Source organism: Ambystoma mexicanum, chromosome 7p (assembly GCF_040938575.1).
Source record: "Ambystoma mexicanum isolate Mex_15411 chromosome 7p, UKY_AmexF1_1, whole genome shotgun sequence".
Lineage (NCBI taxonomy): Eukaryota > Metazoa > Chordata > Amphibia > Caudata > Ambystomatidae > Ambystoma > Ambystoma mexicanum.
Window position 1 is genome coordinate 110,607,734 of NC_090939.1, and position 25,660 is coordinate 110,633,393.

The 25,660-nt window shown below is 45.2% G+C and overlaps 1 protein-coding gene across 2 annotated transcripts in view; it reads left to right on the forward strand.

The window, feature by feature from the left end:
• The window catches only part of TIGIT (T cell immunoreceptor with Ig and ITIM domains), a 270,659-nt gene that overhangs the window by 115,427 nt on the left and 129,572 nt on the right, over positions 1 to 25,660 (forward strand). For both annotated transcript variants that reach the window (XM_069635900.1, XM_069635899.1), the window contains exon 2: positions 2,744 to 3,064. In XM_069635900.1, coding sequence (XP_069492001.1) covers positions 2,744 to 3,064 — 321 coding nt within the window. The remainder of the gene's footprint in view (positions 1 to 2,743; positions 3,065 to 25,660) is intronic.

A 25,660-nucleotide genomic window follows, 5' to 3' on the forward strand; every position in this document is an offset into this window, starting at 1 on the left:
CATCAAGTTTGCTTTATCCCTGATGCCCAGAATAAAACGCTTTGCCACAATAAGAAATAGCTAGACTGGCTACACCTAAATTCAAGTCTTGCCACATAATAACAATCAACCGGCTTGCTTTATCATTATGCTGAGAATAAAATACCATGCCACAGTTATAAAGGGCTAGATTGGCTGCCCCAAAATGACTGGCTTCCCTGAAAATGCCACTCTAGCAAAGTAATATCGTGGATATCTTGTAGAAAATGTCATGCCACAGTAAGAAATGGTTAGACTGGCTGCCAGAAAATGCCACTCTAGCTGCACAAGATCACATCATTCTTTCTTTTATCAACCGAAAGTTGATATAAGAAAGGATGATCATTTTTACTGAGCATCTAATATAGATGCCAAGTAAAACATGTGTTGTTGCCGAACCTCGAACCCACTGCCTACCCACTCCCTGGACAAGCACAAACACACACACGCACGCACATTCACACAACACATACACGCGCAGCATTCACTCACTTATGCACACGCACATCCATACATCGTACACTCACTCATTTACACATATTTTGCATAAAAAAACAAACACAAATCTTACCTGCACTCAGCTCTGGTCCGGATACAGCTCTCCCACAGCCTCCTCTCTTGACTCCTGATGGTGCATGAGCAGAAAACAGAGAACTTCCTAGTTCCTGCTCATGTGCAGGCAGGACCTGGAGCACTGGTAATGCACCGCCCAGCTCCATTTTTATGTGTGATGAGGCACAGGGGCCCATGCCTTGCATGGCGCATTGGACATGCACAGTTGTGGCACAAACTGTCAAGGGGAAACCGGGTTTACCTTTGACAGTTCAAGCCAGCACAGGACCTCCCTCAGCTGCAACAAGAAGCTCCTCCATGATGGGCAAGGGTTTTGGAGGTTTGACTCCCCTGCACCCACTGTGGGCGATGTGCCCCTGAGCAGTGGTTTCTATTTTGCAAGAAGTGGGCCAGATTTGCACCTTATGGACTCAAAAGAGCCTCTTGCATACGCAATAATATTGGAGGGAACCCAACTGCAGGAAACTGTTCCATTCCATAAGGTGTGGAAAGTCTATGGAGATCATTTTGAAATAAACACAAATTGCATGTAGGGGACCACCAACGTTTGCACTTATGTGCTTTTGCATTCTGTGCATGAAATTTTCAACTTTTGTAAGGTGGAGTTCAAAAGTAAAGAGTAAAACAAAGTGAATTAGTTTTTTTTTAAGTAAACGTTGCCTGCAAATTACACTATGGAATCCATCTACTCATTAGCAGGTTCCAATTCGAGGCGGATTCTATAGTAATCCATGCGTTTTATGACTACAAGAAAAACTCATGCATGCGTAAAACTAAGTGCTCCCACAAGGTGGAGGGGGAAAGCAGAGCGGAGATGTTACCTCCGCTTCATGGCCCACCTCCTTCTTGTGTCAGCACGAACATTGGGCAGAGTGGCAAATGGAGTGGTAGTAGCAATACTCCTGTCTTTTATGCCACCATTTTCTGCATTGCCAAGTACAAAATGACCCTCTGTACTTTTTAATAGTATGGGCTGGTGCCTTCGATATGATCTGATATGATATTTTATTTATATCGCGCCCGTACACAAGTGTTTCAAGGCGTAATGAGGCAAGGGATGGGTATAAGTGAGGACAGAAACAAAGATCTTACTAGGCCCAGTGACATTTAGAACGCGCAAGTGCATGGGAGAGGGAAGGGGGGAAGAGCAAAGGGCAGTGGAAGAAGTGGAAAGTGCAGAACACGTGATCAAAACAACAGGTAGTGTGGCCAGCAGGTGGCAAGTGCATGAGTTAAGCGCAGAGAGCGGGTATAGCTAAGTGCAGGTAAGGGGATTGTAGGGTTGCAGATACAGGCCCAAGTGCAAGGGATGCCCTTGAGGTCAGAGCACTCTGATTTTAACTGAAAGGATGCATATAAATTACCACTGACCTTGCAAATAAAAATTAGAATCACCTCTTTGACACCAAGAGAGAATAACTTTAATTGGAAATACAATCCATTAACAAACAGTCAAAAACAGCAACATTAAAATAAAACAATACACCTATTCAGAACAGGTGGTAAAACACAGCCTAGAATACAACTAAATACACTAAAAATATCAAACAGATATCCTATTTCACCAGCGACCTGTTTCTATATACAGCATCTGAGGCCACCTTAATAAAATGAGCTGCTTCAATTGAACTTTTCTCATCTTCTCTCTGGATAAAAAAGTCATAGGATTCCCGTGCGCCCATCATTGGTTTTTGATGAGGCGAGGCCTTAGCCATTATTTTCTTTAACTTAATCAGGAGTTTACGGTCTATTAGGAAATACAGATCTTCTCCGCACCCCAAACAACACGGACAAACCTTTTCCAAACCCGACCGTCACAAATAAAAATTAGGATCATCTCTTTGAAGAAAATAAAATCAAAGATCCTAATTTAGTTCACCATTTTGGACTTACTCCAAATTTCCATTTGTTTTTGTGCAAACAGCTCTAAATGGGGTGTATAGATCTCAAATGTTATGCCGAATACACATTGCAGCACCTTAAAAAATGTGAACTTCGAGAGGGCCATGTCTCTATGCAAATGGCAAACTACATCTAAACACTGAAGCTCAACCCTGATCTGAAAGCAGCTCTGACCATGCAAGGCCAGGCCACGTGCCTTCATGTGTTTGTCCACCATGACCTACCTACCACCATTTTATTTCTTTCGTAGGAGTCCTGACAGGCAGTGTCGTAACACCTGGCAACATCTCTGCAGTCCGCGGCTCGATAGTCACCCTGCGATGTGAACTCGTGGCCACCAATGCCTTGGTGGTCCAGGTGATCTGGAACCAGTGTGACAAAGTTGCCATAGCTGTGTTTACAGACAAAGAAGCCACTGTCAAAGAGGCCTTCCGTGAAAGGTTTGCCCTAGCCGAAGAGTATGGGATAACAATCCGGTCCGTCGAGTACAACGACACAGGGCACTACTGCTGCATCTTCTATATCTTCCCGGATGGGCGCTACGATGGGAGGTTCTTCCTAGAGGTCAGAGGTGAGCTGTAAAACCTTTTATCCTTGTATAATAATGTCAAACTCAATTACGTATATCGCAAAGTTCATGTTTACTGTTGTGTTATTTAAAGATGGAAACAGCGGCAAATGCTCGGAAGTTAATGATCAGGGCTCATTGCAAGTTGAGCGATATTCTGGCAGTAAATCCACCGGAATGCTGCCCAACAGAATTACCGTTACTGCCACTTGGTCCAGCGGACTTACCACTGGATTACAAGTGGCGGTGGCAGAGTTAATCCCCACTTGGACTCTGTGGGGCATTTTTGGTGGAATTGCCACCAGTGAAATCACTGCTGTGGTAATTCCGCCAATTGTGCCGATTTTCAGCCGAAAGTGGGATGATTTATCTATAGCATAGTGCTGGAGGTAAATCCCGCACTCTAGGGCCACACTCATGGTATGGTGGATCGGGAAAAGTGATGGTAATTCCGTTATCGCCAATTTTTCACCGCACCGCCACTGTCCCCATGCTGCAATTGCACTTGATGGCTACGTTTAAAAGACTGGATGTATACAGTAAAAGCTTTGATAACAGGCCTCTCTGTAACAGCTCCAGGTAAGAAAATGCTTGATAGCAAAGTGTTGAGGCCCTGTAATGGAGATTCCGAGTGGCGTGGGGTTGGGGAGCAGAAAAGCAGAACAGAAGGCCAGGAAGCTTTCTTGTCCAGGATTTTTCCTCTATTGTCTGCATTCGGTATCCAGTACATTTGATGATACAGAGCCATTGGGTCCCATTAATGCCAGATAACTGATTTGAAAGAAAGCTTTATCGATTGAACTGCATAGTAAGAGATTAGACTGCAGATTCAGGAGGGACTTCAACTAAAGAACCAAATCTCTACTTTGATTTGAATCCTTAAGGACATTTTTGCAGGCCACCTTTCAATAAACAATCTGCATCTTCTCTGTGTTTTACACAATATCTCTGCTGTAATTTTGTCTCTCAGCTGCCCCGCTGAAATTCTGCTCGCGGGATTCCCGACGCGCGGCTCTCCTGGAGTGATTTCACCGCGCTGTTGACTTGGGAACCACTGCCCACTCCGGCATGTCTACTCGCTTGTGATTAAGAGCAAAGCACGGCACACTGCCCGATGCTAGGGCTGCGGCAGGACTTGTCCTCACAGTTACCCTACCCCAAGTGCAACACTACCAGGACGTTGGCATGGCCACACCAGATGCATGGCCTAATGTCTCCCGAGGTCTCCACTGAGTGATCGCCGCTCTAGAATGATCAAATTCAACATCCCAGCACACTACTCAAACCAACTGAGCCAACCACATGGGTCGATTGAGGACCCCTTCCAATAGATGTCAAACATCCCCCTGTGGCAGTTTTGGCGTAGGGTGAAAAAGATGATGACCAACTTGGCCTTGGCTGGTAGATAACCCTGAATATCTTACAAAATACTTAGGAGTCCCTATGAAAAGGTTCACGACACAGACCTGCACGCGTGTTACCTGGATGCACAGGCACAATATGCACCTGGCGGTTTAATGAGCAACACGAATCTCCCCATGCGAGGATAGAAAAAGCAGTAATGCACCCGGCAAATGTATACTGTGGGGTAGGAGGGCCGTTAACAGATGATAAGTACTGACAGCACACACAACCGGAATACTTTGAATAAAGTGGCTAAACTGGTTGGACCAAGCAGGCTCTACTCCCTGGACTTCTCTATATATGAGGTAAAAGGGATAGAGCCGACGCAGGAAAAGATATTCCAATGACACTTTGAACCCTTAGTATTCACACACTGCAAGTCCTATATCTAGAGGGGCAACTAATGTCGCTGGAATGACTAAAAGAGAGAGGGGTAAACGAAATCTCGGCCTTGGGTATATAATGCTTAGAAATGTGCTGGAACAACATAGAGCACGTGCATACTCAACTACCATGTCCCCCGTAGATCTACATATCACAAACCTCCCTATATACAACAAGATGGTAACCAACACATATACTATGATTAAGACGCAGAGGGTATGTGTGCAAGACGAGGCGAGAAACAGGTGGGAGGACACCCTTAGAGAAGCCTTTACGGATCAGCAATGGAGATAGGCGCGCCTGCAGACCAGGACCATAGTATTGAATAGTCGGTGCAAAGTCACTCCCCATAAACACCTACATCAGACATATTACACTCCAAGCAAACTATGCACATATTATGCAAACACCCCCTCGACCTGGGCTAGATGCCAAAGACAGGTTGCAGACTTCCTATGCCTGGCGTGGGAATGCCCACCATTGCAATCATGTTGGCATCAGATCATTGAAACTACGAATGAATTGATTGCATGCACCTTGCCAGTATCACCAGAAATATTACATGAGCAAGATTCATATACACAACCATTCCTGAGCATAGTGTGCCTAACGGCCAGAACCCTAGTAGTCAGGGCATGGTACAAGGGTCCTACTCCCACACTGATATCCCGGCTCCATACTTTGTGGTACTGCAAAGCATGAGAGATTCAATATGGAAACGTGCCGAGAGACCTGTGGTCTGTCTGTCCTCTTCTTGATGACAGATTGTATCCATCAGAGGTGATTATTGGATACCGAGGCTTGAGCCTCATTACTCCATCTTCTCGGGTTGAGTGTGTAGACGTGGGTTGGATTTCTTCTTGCTCTGTGTGGACTTGTCTCAATAGGGCTGGTTTCACAGAGTCTTTGCAGTGACGGCCCGCAGGTAACGGTCAAAGGGTTTGCAGTGGTGGCAGTGAGTCTCCTGATAAGAGTTTTCGTGTTCTGATCCAGTCCTTGTCAGAAGTTCTTGCTCAGCTTTGCTAGATCTTCGTCCAACATCTCGATGTCCAGTTCTCTGTGAAGGTTAGCTGTCCATGTGAAGATTGAAGCTCCGGACGATATCCACAGGGCCTTGTTCTGGACTTTCTGAAGACTCTTCCCGGAGACCTGCGGGCCCCGCTGAGAGGCTATTTAAACCGAGAGGCAGAATTGGGTGAGGGCAATGGCTCCAGAGCAGAGCTAGATGTCGAACAGGATGGTGATTGCTCTACAACAATGAGCGATCAAACTGAGCAGGAGCGGTCGGAAGCGGTGTTTCACTACTTTTATTATTTTTACTGTTAACTGCCCCACTACTTTTTGTTTAACCATTTAAACCATTCTGCAACTATTCTTTTTGTAGTTAAAGCACACTTCTCATCCTAACCCCAGGGTAACAGTTACAGCTAAAGTGAAATATGTCTCAACTCAATTGGTTGTCAACCAGCATGACTGCACCCCTTGGAAAATGTGTTGCACGTTGCTCCCTGCCTTCCTACTCTGTCCCCCACTGGCGTCACAGTGTCACTACTTTTTTGGTACACTTCTACCACTGTACAACATACATTTTATATCAGAAGAGGACCGGCAGCAGGACAGATTGGTTTGTACTTTTTATGAAAATGTTAAAAAAAATAGACATCAAACCTCAGAATGCTACACCTTCCCCCAACTTATTTTGCACCGTCCCCGCCAATGGGTTCTTGCAACATGTGGCTCCCCTCTGGACACAGGTCCCTCAAGTGCTCTCGGCACTAGGCAGATAGATCCGACCTGCAGGGAGAGTTCAGGGTTCTTCCGGTCTGCACGCATCAACACAACAGCAGAGCTATCTTGCATTTCCCCTGCATCCCCACTAAACTAATCACTCCCTCCCTTTCAGATCTTCCCGAGGGACTGACGACCCTCCACATCGCAGTGTAGGTCCGTATGAAACCCAGTAACATAACATAACAAAACATATAACATAACATAATCCATAACACAGCATATAACAGAATAATACAACAAACCAAACAAACATATAACATAGCATAACCCATAACATAGCACATGAAATAGCACATTATATAACAGAATAACACAACAAAACAAAAACACATATACCATAAGATAGCACATAAAATAACACACCATATAACAGAATAACATAACACATAGCATACTACATAACACATAACATAATATACCACATAAACATAATCCAAAACATATAAAATACAACATATAGTGCACAACATAACACAAAATAACACAACATAACCGATCTCATAACATAACGCATAGCATCTTCACAACCGGAGGTGATTGGTTTGCTTTAATTATTTATTTATTGCGATCATGCTCCATTGGCACTAATGGCTGACTTACAGAGTGGTATGGAACTTAGGGTCTGCTCTGTTCTGGAACAGACACGTTTTTGATTATCAATCGAGTGGATCGAGGAATGTATGGAGTTCCAGAGTGGAGGTGCCAGTGCCGAGAAGGCTTAACACCACACCCTCCCCGTCTGTGGAGCAGAACAAGCACACAAGGGTGTGCCAAGTTCTCTGAGAGGAAATGAGTATCCAGAATAGGGGAAGGGCCAATGGTTAATACAGGCTTTGAAACGGATACGCTGCTGGACAGGGAGCCTGTAGAGTTGTATGAGAATTGGAGACATATCGCGAGATCTGTGAAACTGGGCGAAAGCCAGGGAGTGGCGATCTGTATAAACTGTATCCATTTAATCAAGTAGGCTGGAAAACTGGTGTACAAGAATCTCAGCGACTCAATCTGGAGGCGATGGTGGGCTGAGCCTGCAGAGTTCCTCGCTCACACTGACCAGAAGTACCTCAGTCTTTGCAGAGTTGAGTTTTGGCCAATCGTGGCCCATCCACTCATAACCATTCCTGTAAGTGGCTGTCTGGTGACACCCTATCGCCAACCATATGGAGCAGGCTGTGGGTGCTGTCCGTTTAACCCCACAAGACAACATTAGAGCGTCAGGCATTAAAGTGGGATTGCAAAAGATGGTTTACAAGACAGATTAAAGCCATGCAAGGGTGGTGCGCCCGCTAGTGCCAGCCTCCTCCCTCTTCCCTAAAAGCAGTGGATGGTCGATAGCGTCAAAAGCCACCAAAAGGGCTAATAGGACAAGGGCAGTCCACCGACATGCACACATGTCCATCACTCAAGGCAGCACCGATGCCCATGTCCAGGGGAAAGAGGCTTCTTAAAGAAGCACACATGACTGGACCAGACGCACTCCTGCTTTTCAATGCCTCACTAATGTCTCCGAATTTCCCCATCCAAAAGGTCCATAAATGAGGCTTCTGATCTCACAGAGAGCAACAGTCACTGACACCAAAGACCATCTCTGGAAGCTTAACAATGATATGGAACAACCTAAACACAACCTATTGGGCATGCCTTCAGTTAGACTCCTAAGGAAATGAATGGGATGCCCTGAGTGACTCCTCTTTTATACCATTTCCAGCACTGGATTCCCATTCTTGGAAAATATCATAATTCCCAGGGATGTCATTTCAATGACACTGACATAGTCCATAGAAACTCCCACAGAAACTGATTCTGTCAATACTCCTCCAATCACTTGTCTGGAAAATGAGATGATTGTAGGACTGCAGATATCTGAAGAACTCATCCTTCAAAAGGGTACCACATTCTTCTTGTGGTCCCGTGAAGGCTTAAGGTTTAGTGTACCTTCAGGGGATCGCGCTCCTGCAATGGTTCTTGGGTAATGTTATCGCTTTACTGCACTGGAGGTGCCAGCAGTGAAGCTTAGAGGAAGTTACTGCTCCTCAAGACTGAATGCCACAAGGCTCCTCTTCAGAGGGACAGCTTCTGGAAGCGACTAGAGACTAGACAAGTAAGGCCACAGCGTTCACTGTTGTAGTTTGAGCCCATGTGGTCAAATATTTTACAGGATTTCAGGTGTGGCTAGCCACTGCCAATCTCACCACACAAGTACTACAGCTGACTGGGCTTTCATTTCTCTGCCAAATGCATTATGGGACTAGTAGTCCTGAGTCCCATTGTGAGATAGTAATCTATAAATCGAGGCATTTTACGTAACATGCAGTACGGTGACACTGCCACTCTGCAGATGTTATTTCAGTCTTTAGCTCACCACTAAATTGTGGGGCAGTTTTTGTGGGTGGGACACATGTTAAACATCCCCAGCAAAATTAACTTTTTCCACCAATGCTTATTTGTCCCCAGAATAAAGAATACTGTATGGTAACAGTAGATATATTAAATACTATTTATGCCTTGTTTTTTTGTCTGGGAAGTGTACCATTTCTGCTCCCATGAAGAAATGTCATCATGAATAGGTCATTAAATATAGATTCATACTAGGGGTCAATTAATACTAACAATAATCATATCCCAAAACAAAATGTCATTCATGATCCAGGTCAGAACTAAACCAAAATAAATGGGCCTCATTACAAGTTTGACGGTATTCCGGCAGTCAATCTGCTCAAATACCTCCCAACTAAATTACCATTAGCGCCGGTTCAGGTGATTTACCGCGGGATTACCAGTGGTGGTAAGGCAGTGAAAGTCCCCATTTGTGGAGTCCATAGGACTCCATGGAGATATCCGCTGAATTACCGTCGGCGGTAATATGATTTGTGTAGTGGGATATGTGTAATGTTTTGTAGAATGCATGGAAGCCTGCACTACCCGTATAAAAGCTTATAAATAATGCAATGATTACAGGATAATTGTGACATGACTATGGCCTATCATAGAAAAATGGCATCACAACTGCTCTATAATCAGTTATTAGGCTTCAGGTGTGATGTTGCAATGCCTGCTGTCTGAGCCAGCACAGAGCAGAATATCAACTGTCAATAGAAGCTACTTAAAGTCATGACAAGCTTTTCAAATTCCTTTCTTGTAAAATAGCTTTTTGCAACACTTTCCAGCCATTAAATAAAAAAAGGAACTGTTGATGGTAGAATGGTTATTTAGTGCACTGCTGGAGTTTAACACATGAGTGCAAGAATATGCATGTTATTGCATTTTTTAAAGCAAAAACAAAACGTTTTATATGCATTTCATTAAACTGCTTAAACTATTTTTCTGCAACATATTAAAAGCTGCAGATTCGTTTTATTTATTTTTTATTTTTATCCAAGCAGATTGTAATAGGATCATCTCTTGCATTACATTAGTCAGGAGTCCAGGTATTAAATGGGAACACAGTGCATGGCCATGTACTATAAGAAATAAAATCACGCCTGCATATGTAAAAAGGATACTGCAAGTCACCTTGGAGTTGTGTGACTTTATAAAGGAACTCTGCCACTATGTTTGGTCACGGAACTAATCAGTGACTCGCAATATCCTTATAATGTATGGTAGGGAGTACTTTATCCCATATCTTATGACAACAATATATACTGGTAGTCAGCCCTCAAAATGTGCACTCACCACTAACCATTGGCTAGTGATAACTGAGTGCTGGCGAGTGTGCTCTGTGGAGGGTTAGAATTGAGGGGGCGAGTGACTTTCTATGCGTGCCAAGTAGCTTGCAACTTGAAACATTGGCTCCTGTGCATAGTGATCATTAGAAATGAACCTTGTAAAAGTTTAATAAGCATCAGTTTACAATGTTAGTACAATTAGCTGCAGTTCCTTTTTTAATAGCTTCTTTTGCCGAAAACACACCTTTATATGTCCTTCCTTCTTGGAAAAGGTTGCACTGAGTTGAAAATAAATGATCTGAGTCCTATGTAAGCAAAAAAGCAATATTTAAATTTGCGTTCTGGCCACTGATTACTGGTCGTGCTGCTGAACTCGTGCGTTTTTCACGCTATGTGCAAACACTAATAATTAACAAACAATAGAAAATAACAGAGACAGTTTTAGACCCTGCAACCTGGGCCTCCACTCCCTTCAAGGACAAGTCAGAACCCCAACATCCTCTGCAGAGCCCAGCCATGTCCTCCCAGCCCCCATCTGTATGGGCCATGCAGCTCAGTATGATGTCTTTATTCCATCAGGATACACACAATTAAAATGCATGTGTCCCTGAATACCAGGCTGGGTCCCACCTCGGCAGCTGCCTCCATCGATGCTGCTCTCATTCCAGGGACTGAAATTAAGGTGGGATAAGCAGGAGCTAAAAGCAGCTCCTGGGTATCCAGCATCGACCAGTGGCCAGGAGCTACCACTGGGCAACGAGGGGCTAGTACATAGCGTCCTGTAAATCGAACTTCCATATAAGAGTGAAACATAGCATTTTGTCCTTTATTTATCACCCCTTATGCTTTAAATGTCATATAGATGTGCCCTAATGTTTATTTATAGATTGTCCCTAATACACAGTGTTATATTCCCATAGTTGTGTGTTTGGCATTAGTTGGCCTGCAGAGCCAGTAGTAGGAGGGAGAGAGGGGAGGTGGGGGGGGGGGGGGGGTCCGGGGGGTGGGGGGTGGGGAGGAGGAGGAGGAGGAGAGAGAGAGAGAGAGAGAGAGAGAGAGAGAGAGAGAGAGAGAGAGAGAGAGAGAGAGAGAGAGAGAGAGAGAGAGAGAGAGAGAGAGAGAGAGAGAGAGAGAGAGAGAGAGAGAGAGAGAGAGAGAGAGAGAGAGAGAGAGAGAGAGAGAGAGAGAGAGAGAGAGAGAGAGAGAGAGAGAGAGAGAGAGAGAGAGAGAGAGAGAGAGAGAGAGAGAGAGAGAGAGAGAGAGAGAGAGAGAGAGAGAGAGAGAGAGAGAGAGAGAGAGAGACCCCTATGATATGCCGGTAATATCAGTGTTTCCTAATATGATGTACACATGTAATTCACTGACATATGTCATTCGTTATGCCTGTGTGTTATTGTATGATATCTATTTCACATCATATAAAGTGGGTTCAGCAATGCGAAGTATATGTTGGCAATGCTGAACTACTCCCCTAGCGGCCCCTCATACAAAAACAGAGCCCTCAAATTGTGCCCTATCAGATTGGAGGTGTTCTGCAAGTCTGTGCACATCATCTCACTTTATTTTGCAATTAGGTACAGCCCTCACAGTTCTAGGTCTAGCTTACAGGACTACAGCTACAAAAATGCAAAGCAGCGTGAGCCTTAAAGCCTGGTCTGGCTGAACATCTCACACCTGACGTAGGACAATTTGAGAGCTTGTCAAAAGAGGACTAACTTGAAAACTTAAATAATAATGTGATGATTTATATAGCGCCTAATGCCAGATTCCCCAAGCTTCTAAGCACTGTAATATACATTGTCACTATTATTGCCCACTCGTGGTACTCAATTTATCGTGGGTGCGGGGGGGGGGGGTGTTGTTGAAGGGCTGAGTCGGCCCGATCAGGGTATGGACCTGGTGCATGGCATGGTCCTGTTCTCAAGGACGGCCCGCGTGTGCTGCCTCCCCACTAAAGCGGTGCTCCCAACTTTAACATTTCTCGGTAAGGCCTGTTTCTGTTTCCAACAACATTTTTATGAAATGGAAGCAGCTGACACTGGGGTGAGAGCACCACCCAGCACTGGCCCACGGATACACCAAACATCACCTCCCAAAACGAAGACTATTATTCAACAATAAACGAAAGGTATTAGAGAGTGGCGTGAGATGACCCTGCCAGACTCAATCCCGCAAATAAAGACGAGGGGACCGTGTTATAGGACCACACCAAGTACAACATTGAATAACAAAGCCTTTTTATCAAAAACGAATAGGTGCTTCCACGGATTTAGTAGTGGAACAGATACACACCTTGGTAGACGACACAATTAAACAAGCATTGATTACAATAATTACATTGTTTTTACATCCCAGACACCAGCCTCTAAGCGCGGGACTAGGTATCGAACCCGTGCTGCTCAGTGTAGTCTTGTTTCCAGTACAAGTGCATTGCCCCCAGCTATCCTCTCAGCCAGTAAGTTTGGCTTTTTTGGGGGTCGGCGGGGGGAGTTTTTAGGTGGCCTTCCATGACTGCAGTGCTGCCTTTTGGTGAGGGAGGGGGCCGGGGGGAGGGGGGCTGGTCCAGCACGAGTTGGCTAAAGTACTGCTTGGGGGTGGTCACTAGTCAGGCTGCTCCGGGCCGAGCATTCGTGGCAGCATGCTGAGACCACAGTACTCTTTGCCACAGGGTAAGTGGATAGTGAAGGTGGGGGATTCAGTCTTTCGTGGATCAAGTGCCATAGGGGGTTAGAGGTTGCTGTGGCAGGTTGGGGGGCTAGTGCTCAGGGCTGAACGTGAACTTGATTGGTGGCCGCAGAGACATCTTGTGGTGGTTGACGCAGGTTGACGCAGTCTTCCATGGCAGAAGTGCTGTGTGCTGTGTGGGGGCGTTCTGTGCTGTGTTTGAAGGGTGAAGTTATATGATAATGATATGTTATTTATAACGCGCTTAATACCCAGAGGTTTCTGAGCTCGGACCCGGGGATCGAACCTGTGTTGCTCGGTGTCATCTTCCTTCCAAGGTGAGCACGTTTCCCTTGAGCTATACACCCGAGACCAAGTGGCTGTGTGAACTATTGTATGGGTGCACATTTAACTTCACCTCCATCACTACTTTCTCTAACATGCCTCCCCACCTTTGGCTTTGTGCACACCATAGAAAGGAAAACATGCCTCTTTCTACAACTCCCTTTGCTTCTTCCGAGGCCGCCATCTTTTTGTCAAATAAGGTGTTTCGCTCCTGGTATTGTGCTTTGGTGCTATTGCCCACATTACCTGGGAAGTGGGTCTTGCAAGCTGATAACGCTGCACTTCGCCCTAGCAATGGCCTTCACTTCGCTCACACAGGAGTCCCACCTGGAAAGTGCTATTCTTTAAAAGCAGCAAGTGTGAAAGGTGCGACATATTTCATGGGGCCACTCAGAATCTGTTTTTCATTTCTAGACACTGACATTTAGTCCTGCAGTTTTAACAGGTGGAAGGCAAGACCTTCAAACAACCACACAATAAAAAACACTCCTCTAGAGAACAGGCTCTGTGCACCGCTTGCAAGGAAACAAGATTTATTTTGTATACAAAATGGAAAAAGGTATCAGAAGTTCCCATAAAACCAAACTGACACAGAGCTCTCTGTTAGTTCAAAGCAAGTACGAGGTTTTAAGGGAAGAAATCATCACTCATGAAGTGAACAATATACAGTATTAATCCCCCACCATCATCGGCTAAATCCTATATACATTCTACCAGTCCCCTAAAGTCCCTTGACCGATTGGCCACATCCTAATCTGTCCCTTCCCTCTAACATGTGGTTCACCTAGTCTGTCACCTTGGTTCCAGCTACTGGATTGGCGAGTGTACCTGGAATGTTACCCCTTTATCAGCGGCTCACCCGCTGTACACCTACGTGCTCTCTCGACGATCACATTAATTGGGCCAATTCCGATGGACTTATGTACTCTTTTTTCCAGCTGCCTGTCAGTTCAAATGGGATGGCCATTGTCTCGGGGATGGGAGGGGCACTTGGGCCCTAAATATAAACCAAGCATTTTGGCAGCTCAAGACCTCTGATCTGGCGCCCATGAATTTGACCTTCAGGATGGGTGCAGCAGCCCTACCCTCACTCTGCCATTCACATTCCAGTCTTGTTCCACAAGCCTACAGCTTGATATAGACAATAAGGCTATTCTCAGCTTCACTCCTGGGGCTTGGGAAAGGGAAAAAGATTCAAACTCTTCAGCATGCCACGCTACTACACCTCTTAACAGGGAATACAAAATGCTAGGCCTCACTTCCAATATGGTGACGCTTCAGTATTTCCTGCACCCAGGCACTGTGTCTGCATCTTCATTGTTACACATTATATTTCACTACTGCTACACAACATCACCCATACTTGGGCTTAATGAAGCAACTAGAACTACTTCAAAAATACATTTGTTTCTCCAAGCTGTGCTCCCCAACCCCGACAGCCGCACACCTTCCCTTTCCTTGTACACTAACAGATATTTCTTAACCTGAATCATTTGGCCTTATATGGGAGCTGTACGTGCATCCCAACATTCCTCTGTTTAGTTAATCCTCTATTATCTAACCAGCACCTTCCTTTCATCTATAATTATCATCCTTGGGCACCCATACTCTGCACATGTGACATAAACCTCCCCCAACTTGGGCATATTTTTCTGGGGTACATTTAAGGTAAAGAGAATCGCTATCCCCAGTTAAGTAAACCCAGTGTTCTACATAATTTTCCGGGTCTGGTGGGGGCACAGTTAATGTCCGCAGGGGATCTATAGAATGTTCAAATTCCCACCATAGATGGTCTATCTGTACTGTCTGTTTGCGTATACTGGTGTTTTGCGATAGGAGGAGCTCCACCTGCCCTTATTGATACCATCATCATGGCACTGTTTGGGAGAGTCTTGGTGCAACATCAAAGGACCATCTGGCATGTGCAGACAATTAGCAGCAGAAACAGTATGATAGGAACCAGTATATTCACTGCTATTCCTTGCCAAGTTGGTGCCCAGGAGAACACAGCATCAAAACAATCATCGGCTTCCACTCCTGCATATGTCTCCATTCCAGTCTTCAGCTTGTGTAGGGCCCCTTTTATGTGGGACAAGAACCCATCGTCTCGATCATTTGGGAGAGTTGTACATGCAGCACGACAACCCTATTTTCTGGCACACGCTCCCTTCCATGGCAGTCAACAAGTCCAAGACATACCGATTCTGCAGGGTCATCAGCTGTATTGCTCGCAACTCACTTTTTATCAAGTGCAGAGCCCACTCTGTATAGTTTGCCAAATGGATCATTTCACACCACACTATCTGCAACCATTTGGTGTTGGCTGTGGCCTGGAAGACAGGTAATTTTTGGACAGGTAATTAGATAGTTTCTGACAGCTTCTCGTGATTGAGCGTTTCTTTGGCCTCACTCGCGGTTGTTGGGATAGCTCTGGTCTTGGCATGTTTACTAAAGACAAGTGTACATCAGGAACCACAGCTGAATGTAGAGTAGTTAGTGAGAAAGTGCCTCTCTATTATGGCGGGAGAGGCATGTAGGCTTGCTGGCCGCAAACCCAGAATATGTCTATAAGAGCAGCTGGTTCTTTGCTAAGATAGGAGATGTATAATGTCTTGTTGCACTTGCTGTTATTTCCCATGGGAACAGTGCCAGTACCTTGGAAGCAAAACTCATATTCTGCTTCTGTCTGTACCTTCACTGGAGTCTCTTTTGCTTCAATCCACATTAGCTTTGACACGTATGTTCCCCATATGGCAACACAGTTTGCTCAAGTTCTATATTAATTCTTCATCGAATCCCGCCAAACCCTCTGCTGCACAGCTTACTACTGTCACCTCCCATTTGTTGGCCAAGAACAGCACCCCTTTCATCTTTAGCAATGGGTGTATCATGCACTGTGGTTCTTTTTCTTTCATTGAACATTCTCCATCGTCTCAGTCCATCAGTACAATCTGTACTTTGTGCCCTTGGAACATGTGTCGTACCCGACACAGTGCCAAATTAACTAGACACTGGCTACCAAAGGTGGCATCTCTTGGGGTATTAACAGCTTGGGCTACCCTGACACATGAGGGATGAGGGAGCAAACATAACAGCTCCCATGTTACCTCTCATTCGCCACAGAGTGCATGTGACCGTACCATAGAATACTGAATTCTGGATGGTGCACAAGGCCACTGTATGAAACACCACCCCTTTGCATTGGTCATATTCCCTATCTTCATCAAACCCCACACATATTACATTGTTTTCTGAACCAAGTCTTGATATCTGTTATTCTAGTTCTTTTCATGTGGACAACATCATTTTGAAAAATATCATTATGTGCACACCCTCTATACCCCCCTTTATATAACCACACCATATAAACTGACCCAAAGTATATACACATATACATTGCAACAAAACATAAACATATATACAATATTGACACTATTACAGATGGCTTGATGTGTGAAACATGCACAGAACGAGAAGAAGACAGCCATGGAGTGATCACAGTATTTCTCATGCTTTTTAACTCTAAGATTCATGTCTTCTACAGTTGAATTAACATTTTCCTGAAAGGAAAGCACATTTTCTACTTGCAATGCTTGCTTTTAAAACATCAATTGCTGGCAATCATTCTAATACAGTTATATCTTTAATCTGGAAGTTGCTGTGGACCTGGAAAAGGAGAAGCTGTTTGAGGTGCCTTCCAGGCATCAGAAAGGTGAGCACAATACCGCAACACTTTTACCCTTATGACAAAAGGTGTTGCACATACAACAGTATAGGGCACGTTAAATCGTGGATGACTCCAAAGCCGGAGACAGTTCCTGACACAGATGGTGTTTCCAGGCAGGACCTGCAGTGGCAGTAAGCTTAGTGTTGGGCGCCTGTGCCGTCCTCCAACTCTTCTCTTTTTGATGATATCTGTTGAGAGAGAATTGTATGCATCTGGTTAACTGACGCAAATACCCTGTGAACTCCTCCCCCAAAATACTTGCAGACCTGTGAGCATCAAATGCACTACACGGAGGTGAAAGTAGCATGTGCATTCTCCTCCCCGGCATAATGTTCGTGAGGCGAGAGGTGATGAACTTTTCAGGGTTGCGTTCTCAAACTGTACTGGTCCAGAACAAGCAGTGGACCCAGTTCTTTTTGAGGGCCACACACAATATAGACAAACTCCCCTTCAAAGGTGTGTTCTTTGTTCAACAATACCGTTGGCTTGAGGATGGTAAATGGAGAACATCTTATGCCGAATGCCTACCAATGTAGCTATCTCTTTGAATAGCTTGGTGAAGAAGTGAGTGGCATTATCGGATTTAAGTACGTTGCACGCTCCCCAGCGGGGAAAAACTTCTCAAAGTATAAATGTGGCCCTTGATTTAGTGTCTGGATATGCACATGGTCCTGCTTCACCCACCAGGAGAACGGCCACACAATAACAATAAGGTATTTGTAGGTGCTACATCTTTCCCCCATATCATCAGAATCTATATGGAACTCACGAAATTCCCTGAATAACCCTCTCCTCATCCACCAAGATAATCCTGGATGTACAGTGGTGGTGACATACACTGAATCGGAGTATATTGTCATTCGGCACCCTTGGGAGGCTTCCAGCACTTCAATTAGGGCAATGAGCCTTGCATCATGGGCAGAGTAGTGCATGGGCAATCTCTCCTGAACCAATACCTCATACTATCCGTCTACTAAGTGGATCACTGTCACCCTTTGTGCCTTTTGCCCTTCTTCTGCTCTATGGTCGCTGAACCATCCACAAATAAGACCTCTCCGTCCTCAAGAGCACAGTCCCTCACTTAGGTATGTCATTCTCAGGGCCCTCATAGGTAACACGGTTTTGCACTTCATACCCGTGAATAATCTGTTTAGTGAGAAAAGGAGCTGGATTGACAGTTCTGCACCCAACAATGTGAAGGGATGGGCTTGATAAAATCTCTTTGTATGCTGATGCTTTCCGCGTAGTCATTGTGGATTTGGACCTCTCAAGAATTGTGAATACTGCGTGTTCAACATATAAAGTTACTGAGCACCCCCTTGTAATCGTGGCAGATTTTCCATTGGCAAAAGCTGCAAGCGGCCAAGCCCTGCTCACATGGTAACTGACCATGCATCAATGAGTCCAACATTCCACTATAATAGGCCAAGGGCCTCTGACCCATGGTACATTTCTGTGTTTACACTGCTGTAATCATCTGTCCATTTGAATGGGAAAACAAATAAAACTCCTTGGTGTAGTCGGGGGTTGCTCAAATAGGGTTATCACTTCTTGGAAGCATATCACCATCTCTCCAGTCCATGTGATGAGTCTTTTTGTACTTTGGGCATCCTTCAGTACTTGTAATAATAGCCTTGTGTATGTGGGGTAGTGAAAGATCCATGCTGTGCAATAATTCCACAACCCTAGGAACTTCTGCTTGTCTTTAACTGTGACTGGCTGTGGAATGCTGCATGCTCAGGCGTGACTCTCTTACCATCAACAGAAATGAGTTGTCCTAAAAATAACACTTCCTGTTAACAGTATTACATTTTGGCCATGGCCACCCTGTACCCTTCGTCTGTTAACAATTTCAACAGTGTGATGGAGTCATCTTTGCTTTGCTGTTTGCTTGCACTGCATACCAACAAATCATCAACATATTGGATTATGATACTGGGCATGTGTATGTTCCCTAAGTCAGCATAAAGTAACTGTTTAAAAATACTGGGGGACTCATAATCCCCCTGTGTGAGACGAGTAGGCTGGAATCTTATCCCGCGATAGGTAAAAGCTGTGAAATCGGAATGTAATGGGTTGGAGAAAAATGCATTCTTTAAATCAATGACAGTGAAGTGAGTCGCCATGCTAGGTATGTTACAAAGGATAGCGGCTGGGTTCGGGATAGCTGGAAATTCCTCGTGAACCACACTATTAAGGCGTTATAAGGCCTGAATCATCCTCAAACTACCCCCATTTAATTTCTTGATGCGGTATATAGCCATGCTACAGGGAGACTCTGAGGGTACTATAATGCCCTGCTGCAATTATGCTTTGATGGGGTCATTCATATCCTCATCTGCCTGCTTGCACAATGGGTACTGTTTTACTCTGAGTCTTATTCCTCCTTGCTTAAGGGTAATGTGCACTGCTGCCACACTCTTTAACTGTCCTACATCATGGGGATTACTTGTCCATAAACCGTCTGGTCCTTGTGTTAAGTTGTCCTGGGCAAATGATGGCATACCTTCAGCTATCATAATGGGGCATAGCACATTGCGATATTGGATCATTATTTCACAAGGAACACACACATCCAATATTGCTTCCCTGTCATAGTCGGTGTCCTCAAACAGTTGCCTGTCTGACCCCCTCTTCAATGGTTGGGTTGGATCCATGTACAGGACTGCGCACCACTCTCCCCCCTGCAATGGCCATCCCTGCTTTATGGTCTTGGGGCATAGCTGGTCGAAATAAAAATGCAGATGACCCTCCACGGTCTAATGGCCACACCTGTCACTGCATTGAGCAACACTGTAACCCTGTATGTGAAGAAATCTGGGTGTACAGGTACCACTCGGGTTGCTCCTTCACTTGCTAATGCGTGCCAATGACAATGGCCCTCACACAAAATATTCCTGGGGTCGAGCACACTACACCTTCCTCCATGAATGATATTGTCATATTGAGTTTGCTTAGCACGTCCCTCCCCAACAAATTCACAGGGGATCGTACTACTCTGTTAACTACCTTCATGGGTAATTCATCTGTGAATGGAACCGATTTGATTGCCCCAGAGTACTCTTAGGAGTCCATTAATTCACCCAATAAGGGAAAATGCCCCTCCTTGATGCATGACTTAATTGCTCAGCTGTCTACCATGAAAACAAATGATTTGTTTCCACCAAAGGTTCCCTCTTGTGGGTTGGAAGTGACTGACAGGACTGGGGACGCTAAAGGTCTCTGTGGGCTGTCCTAATCTGGGAATGTATTATTTCCTGGAAATGTAAACAGGTTCATACCCATCACACTGGCCCCTGCTAATTTGTGCCATGGGACATCACATTGTTATTGGGCACCTGGGGGACCTGCAGCAGTGGCTGATGTAGGGCATAAACTATCATGCTGTTGGGCGCTGGTATGGGCATCTGCGGATACTGGGGCGGGACATTAGGTGGGGGCATGGGTGGTACACAATACAACACATTCGGAGCTGCCAAGGCATATGGCTGGGAATGGTCCTCCTTGTGTGTATGGGGGCATGCACGGGTCAAATGCAGCTTCTTGTCTGCTCCTACATTCCCATGAGACCATACTCCCGCATGTCCAAGACTGCCCTGTACTTCCACACCTTGGGCCCATTCCTCAAAATTCTCCTCTGCCCTCTCTGAATCCTGTGAACCGGCCCCTTCCCAGCCGTGAGCTAACCCCGTTGTGGCCCTCCTTGATATTGTCCCTGATAACCAACATTCCAGTTCTTCTTTTGTCTTCTGTTACGCTCACCTGGTCTCTGCAGGGACGTTGGGGCACGGCTGCAGCTCTCCCTAGAACTGGCTCCCCTGGGTCAGGCTTCTTCCCCTGCTCCTGCGTTGTGGAGTGCACTGGTTGTTGATACTTCCCCTGCGAGAATACGAGAGGCCGTGAGAATGCTGTGATATGGCTGTGGTTTCCCTCAAACCCTTCTTCCCAGAATGTGGTGAGCATGCGCCTACCCATATAGTCTCACCTGTTTATTTATGAGGGTGCCCGAGATGAGAGGAGGGATGTATAACTCATGGCCTGAGCAGGGAATGAATGACAAGGAGGTTTTGGGCCATATGTACACATTTTTGGCAGCCAAGTGTAAGGGAAAGAAATATAAAAACAGAAAGAAGTTTCTGTAACTATGGAGGATGTGGAAGATTTGGAGCATGCACCTGGTCATTAGCATGAGCTCAGTGCACAACTCTGAGCGCAAATTGGCCCTTTGAAATAACAGTGCGCTCCTCTTGATACCAGACACGTGGGTGCCCCAGCAATGCCTCCCTGGCCCTGGACTAAATTTGTAGGCATCACCTCTTGCTCTTCGCATCTTAAATAACAGGATGTTTCGCTCCTCGCTCCCATTCTCAGTTGCCCACCTGCTGTACACCTCCTTGCTCGCTCGAGCACCACATTGATCGGTCCAATTCTGATGGCCTCATGCACTGTATTTTCCAGCCACCTGGCAGGTCAAATGGGATAGCAATTGTCCCGGGCGCTAGTGCCCTAAATCTAAACTGAGCATTTTGACAGATGGAGCCCTCTGATCTGGCTCCCATGAATGTGCCCTTCGGGATGAGTGCAGCCCTACCCTCACCCTGCTGTTCACATGCACTTTGAAACACTCCAGCTGTGGATAAGCACTGTATAAATAAACAATTCCAATCTTGTTGCACAAGCCTACAGCCTGATACAATTAGATAATGCTATTATTCTGAGCTTAACTCCTAAGGCTTGGGAAAGGGAAATGCTAGACCTCACTTCCAATATGGTGATGCTTCAGTATTTCCCACACCCATTATTTTTCATTACTGCTACCCAATATCACCTATGCTCTATACCAGGGCTTACGCAGGCTTCTAGAACTGCTTTAAACATACATGTGTTGCTCCTAAATGCACTCCCCACCCCTTATAGCCGTGCACCTTCACTTTTCTTGTGCGGTAATAGATTTGTCTTTGCCTGAATTGTTTGGCCTTGTATGGGAGCTGTATGGCATTCAGTGACGAAGGATCGCCCTTGGTCCTTGTTGTCGTCCTGGCGTTTATCACCCTGTTTGTTCCATGCAGCTATCCATTCAAAGATGGCGCTGCCAGGTACCAACAGGAAACAGTCTTCTCGCTCTGTTTTTTCCAGCGTTGTTTCACCATTTCCAGTTTTCCTGTACTTTATACCAGGAGCTGCCTTCAATCCCTCACGTCACAATGCTAGATAAATATCTAGCTCAGCGCTTCCCTTCTTGTTGCCTCCTGGCTCCTTCTCCCATTTTCTGGCTTCTCTTCCCCTTTTCTGTGCTCCATTACTCCACAGCTGTTCCATTTCCTTTCCTTGCTCTCTCTCTCTCTGTTCATTGTGGCTGCTGACATCCTCGCACTCTCTGGACTCTGGAGCCAAACAGGTTTTTTTTCCCATTCATTGGAAGGATTTGTCCTGGCAGTCTACTCCGGGGGCTACTCGGCCTGGATTGCTCACTAAACAGGTAGGGTGGCTACCGGAGAGGCTCACCCGTACCTTCAGGACACTCATACTCAGCAAATGAACCGATGCAGTCAGCCTCGCAGGGAATCTAAAGTGAGCTCAACTAGTGACAGTTTTAGATGCCACCAAACCCCTCCTGCTATAGATCCCATGCAAGACGTCCTTAGAGGCATGCAGGAACTGACTGTACAGGTACGCAATTTAAAAGCAGAAAATGCTGCTCTTCGATAAACGGTGTTAACCAAAGATGTGCTGTAACAAGAGAACCCTTTATTAAACAGCATGATGGGTCACCGAAGAAGATACGACCATTAATAGATTCTTGCATGATGCATTTCACTTTCAAGACCCTTTTCTATGCAACAGAAAGGGCTAAGGTTGGCTTTGTTGTGTCACATCTCACGGGCAAAGAATTGCCCTGGGCTACCCATCTGTTTTCGTCTGAGGATCTATTGCTGGATAATTATGTTGCCTTTACCACTACATTTAAGGCTATGTTTGATTGTCCTGATTAAGTATTTTCAGTCCAGGAAAAGCTATTGGATTACCAACAAGGTTCTCAGGACATGGTTACTTAAGTGACCAAGTTCAAACAGCTAGCCGAGGAAGCCGAATGGTTTCAGGACGCTTGCTTTGCTTTATTTAGGCAGGCATTAAGGATGAACTGGCTAGAATGTCTATACCAGCAGCTTTCCAGGCCTTGCCGATGCCTGCCTTCAGATTGGGTTTTGAATTCAAGAAAGACGGACTGAAAAGAGAAGAACTTGTCCCTATTCTTCTAGGCCATCTTCAGCTATTTCAGCTCTTCACTCAGCTTTTGAAACAAGACCTGCTCAACTACCTTTTCCAATTCGCGGACCATTGACCTGTGAAGAGAGAACCTGACATATTGAGCAAGGGCTGTGCCTGTATTAAGCGTCCCCTTACCATATGGCCAGGGTCGGCCCCGTAGTTCCCCCCCAACGTGCGCGAAATGCCAGCTCCCATTCCTGAATGGAGCAAGGAAGTGGGAGAAGGAGACAAGCTCCAGTTCTACTTCGTTACAACAGCCTATCTCACGGCCCTACTTAGTGGTGCTTAAAGTCAATATACTGCTTCACACATGAAACACACATTTCAGTCCTAGCTTTGGTGATCTGTGGAACCAAGGGACTGTTTGTGAACGACGATTGGGCAGCAAGTGATCGTCACAAAGAACCGAATTTAAACCTGCTGCGTGTGTGCTCAATGTAAGCCTTCGAAAGACAACCCCATAGGCCTTCTACACTAGACATCTCTGCCTACAGATGATAGCAACTGACTCTACTGTGGAACTTCCACCCTCGAGTAGCTGTACTAAAATCATGATCACCATTGACCTGTTTTCCAGACTTGCTCATTTTTCTGCGCTGGCTAAATTACCATTCACCGCCGAGATGGCGGTAGTGTTCTTTGCAGACATATTCCGTCTTGATAGGTTCCCGACCACCATCATTTCTGAATGTGGAAGCCAGTATGTTTCGGTGCTCCGTTACTCCGCAGCTGTTCCAATTCCTGTCCTTGTCCTTATAATAACCCCTCAATACCCCCTATCACCTGAATTCGCCTCTCTGGGTCGGGCTTCTCCCTGCGACGCTAGTTGCATCTCCCAATTATGGGTGGGAACTGACGCTGCAGCGTCCCTTACTCTCTTCTCGTTTTAAAAAAAATCTTTGTTGTCCCCTGCTTTCCATATAATTAATGGAAAGCAGGGGACACCCCTGCCACCCCTGAAATCCCACAATGTCGAAGAAGGGGAGCGGGGGACACTCCTGCAACCCCTGCTCCCCTTATTCGACATTTTTGTTTTTCGTTTATTTTTCCCATGCCAAATTCGGCATTTTCTCCAATTGGGCTTTTTATTTGCGATGCTTTCTAAAGCTTCCGGAAATCTAAGGTGAGCTCAGCTACTGACAGCATCCCAACACAGGAAAAGCTAAACCACTAGAACAGAGTGCGATAAAGAGCACAGGATGAACTAATGCTGTGCCAGGCGCAGTAGTTCATACTGTAACCTCGATTTCTTTGTGTTCTGGTACTTGAGGTTTTGCTGTTACTGTTTGTTAGGACAGTTTTTCTGAAGGAATAGGACGAAATTACCGTGGTAAAAAAGTTCGACCACCAAAAGTCAGACCCCCATTTATTTGCATATGTATATGTGGGGGCGGGGGGTAAAGTTAATAAACATGTATAGGTGTAAGGTGTAGGGGTTGTAGGGGTCTCCCCCACATATATACATGCGAAAAAATGGAAGAAAAAAAACAGACTTTTGGTGGTCCGACTTTTCATCTAGGTCATTTCACACAGCTCCTTTCTGAAGTCCAACTAAGTAAAACCATTCAACTGAGACAGTACAAGACTCCACTCTTAGTATGAGGCTGTACCACCCGAGTATATGGTAGCGTAGACAGAGCAGCCAGGCTTATCTTAGGTGGGAGAGAGGGCTGTAGAATCAGTACACAGAAATTGTAATACAAATGGTCCAAAAACACACTGAAACACTATGTATTGTAAAAATAAATGGTTTATTTAAATACAAGTAGGCCCAGATAAATCTTGGGGGAAATAAGTACTATCACAGATCATGTAAACATATTATAAAAAACCCAACACTATGCTTTAAAGTACACAGGCCAAAGCATAGACCTTATTTAGAAAACTAACATTAGTCTAAGTAAGTCAAACCTTTTCATACACATTCAATATAGGTCACACCTATGCTTGGGGAGTAAAACCAATTAGTTACTTTTTAGATTACTTTCTGTAATACAGAGTAGTAGACCCTAGCAGTTGTACCATGACGCTCAGCAAAGAAATCACATAGTAACTCAACTGGGAAAAATACTTTTCTGAATAGTGGGACACATATTCTAGGAACAGTAAAAACCTATTACTCTGATTCAGGATAAAACCGTTATTCTAGGGGAGTTAGACCTTGGGGTGTAATATACAATTACGCTAACTTTTCAGCTCAGTGGGCCACAGTCTAAGATCAGTAAGAACATTTTGCACTAATTGAGGATTGCACTTTGCATACCAAGGTAAGCTACACCTAAAGAACACTTTTCAAGAATGGCACACAGCTATTCTAGGCAGGTAAAACCTATATACTTTTAAAAG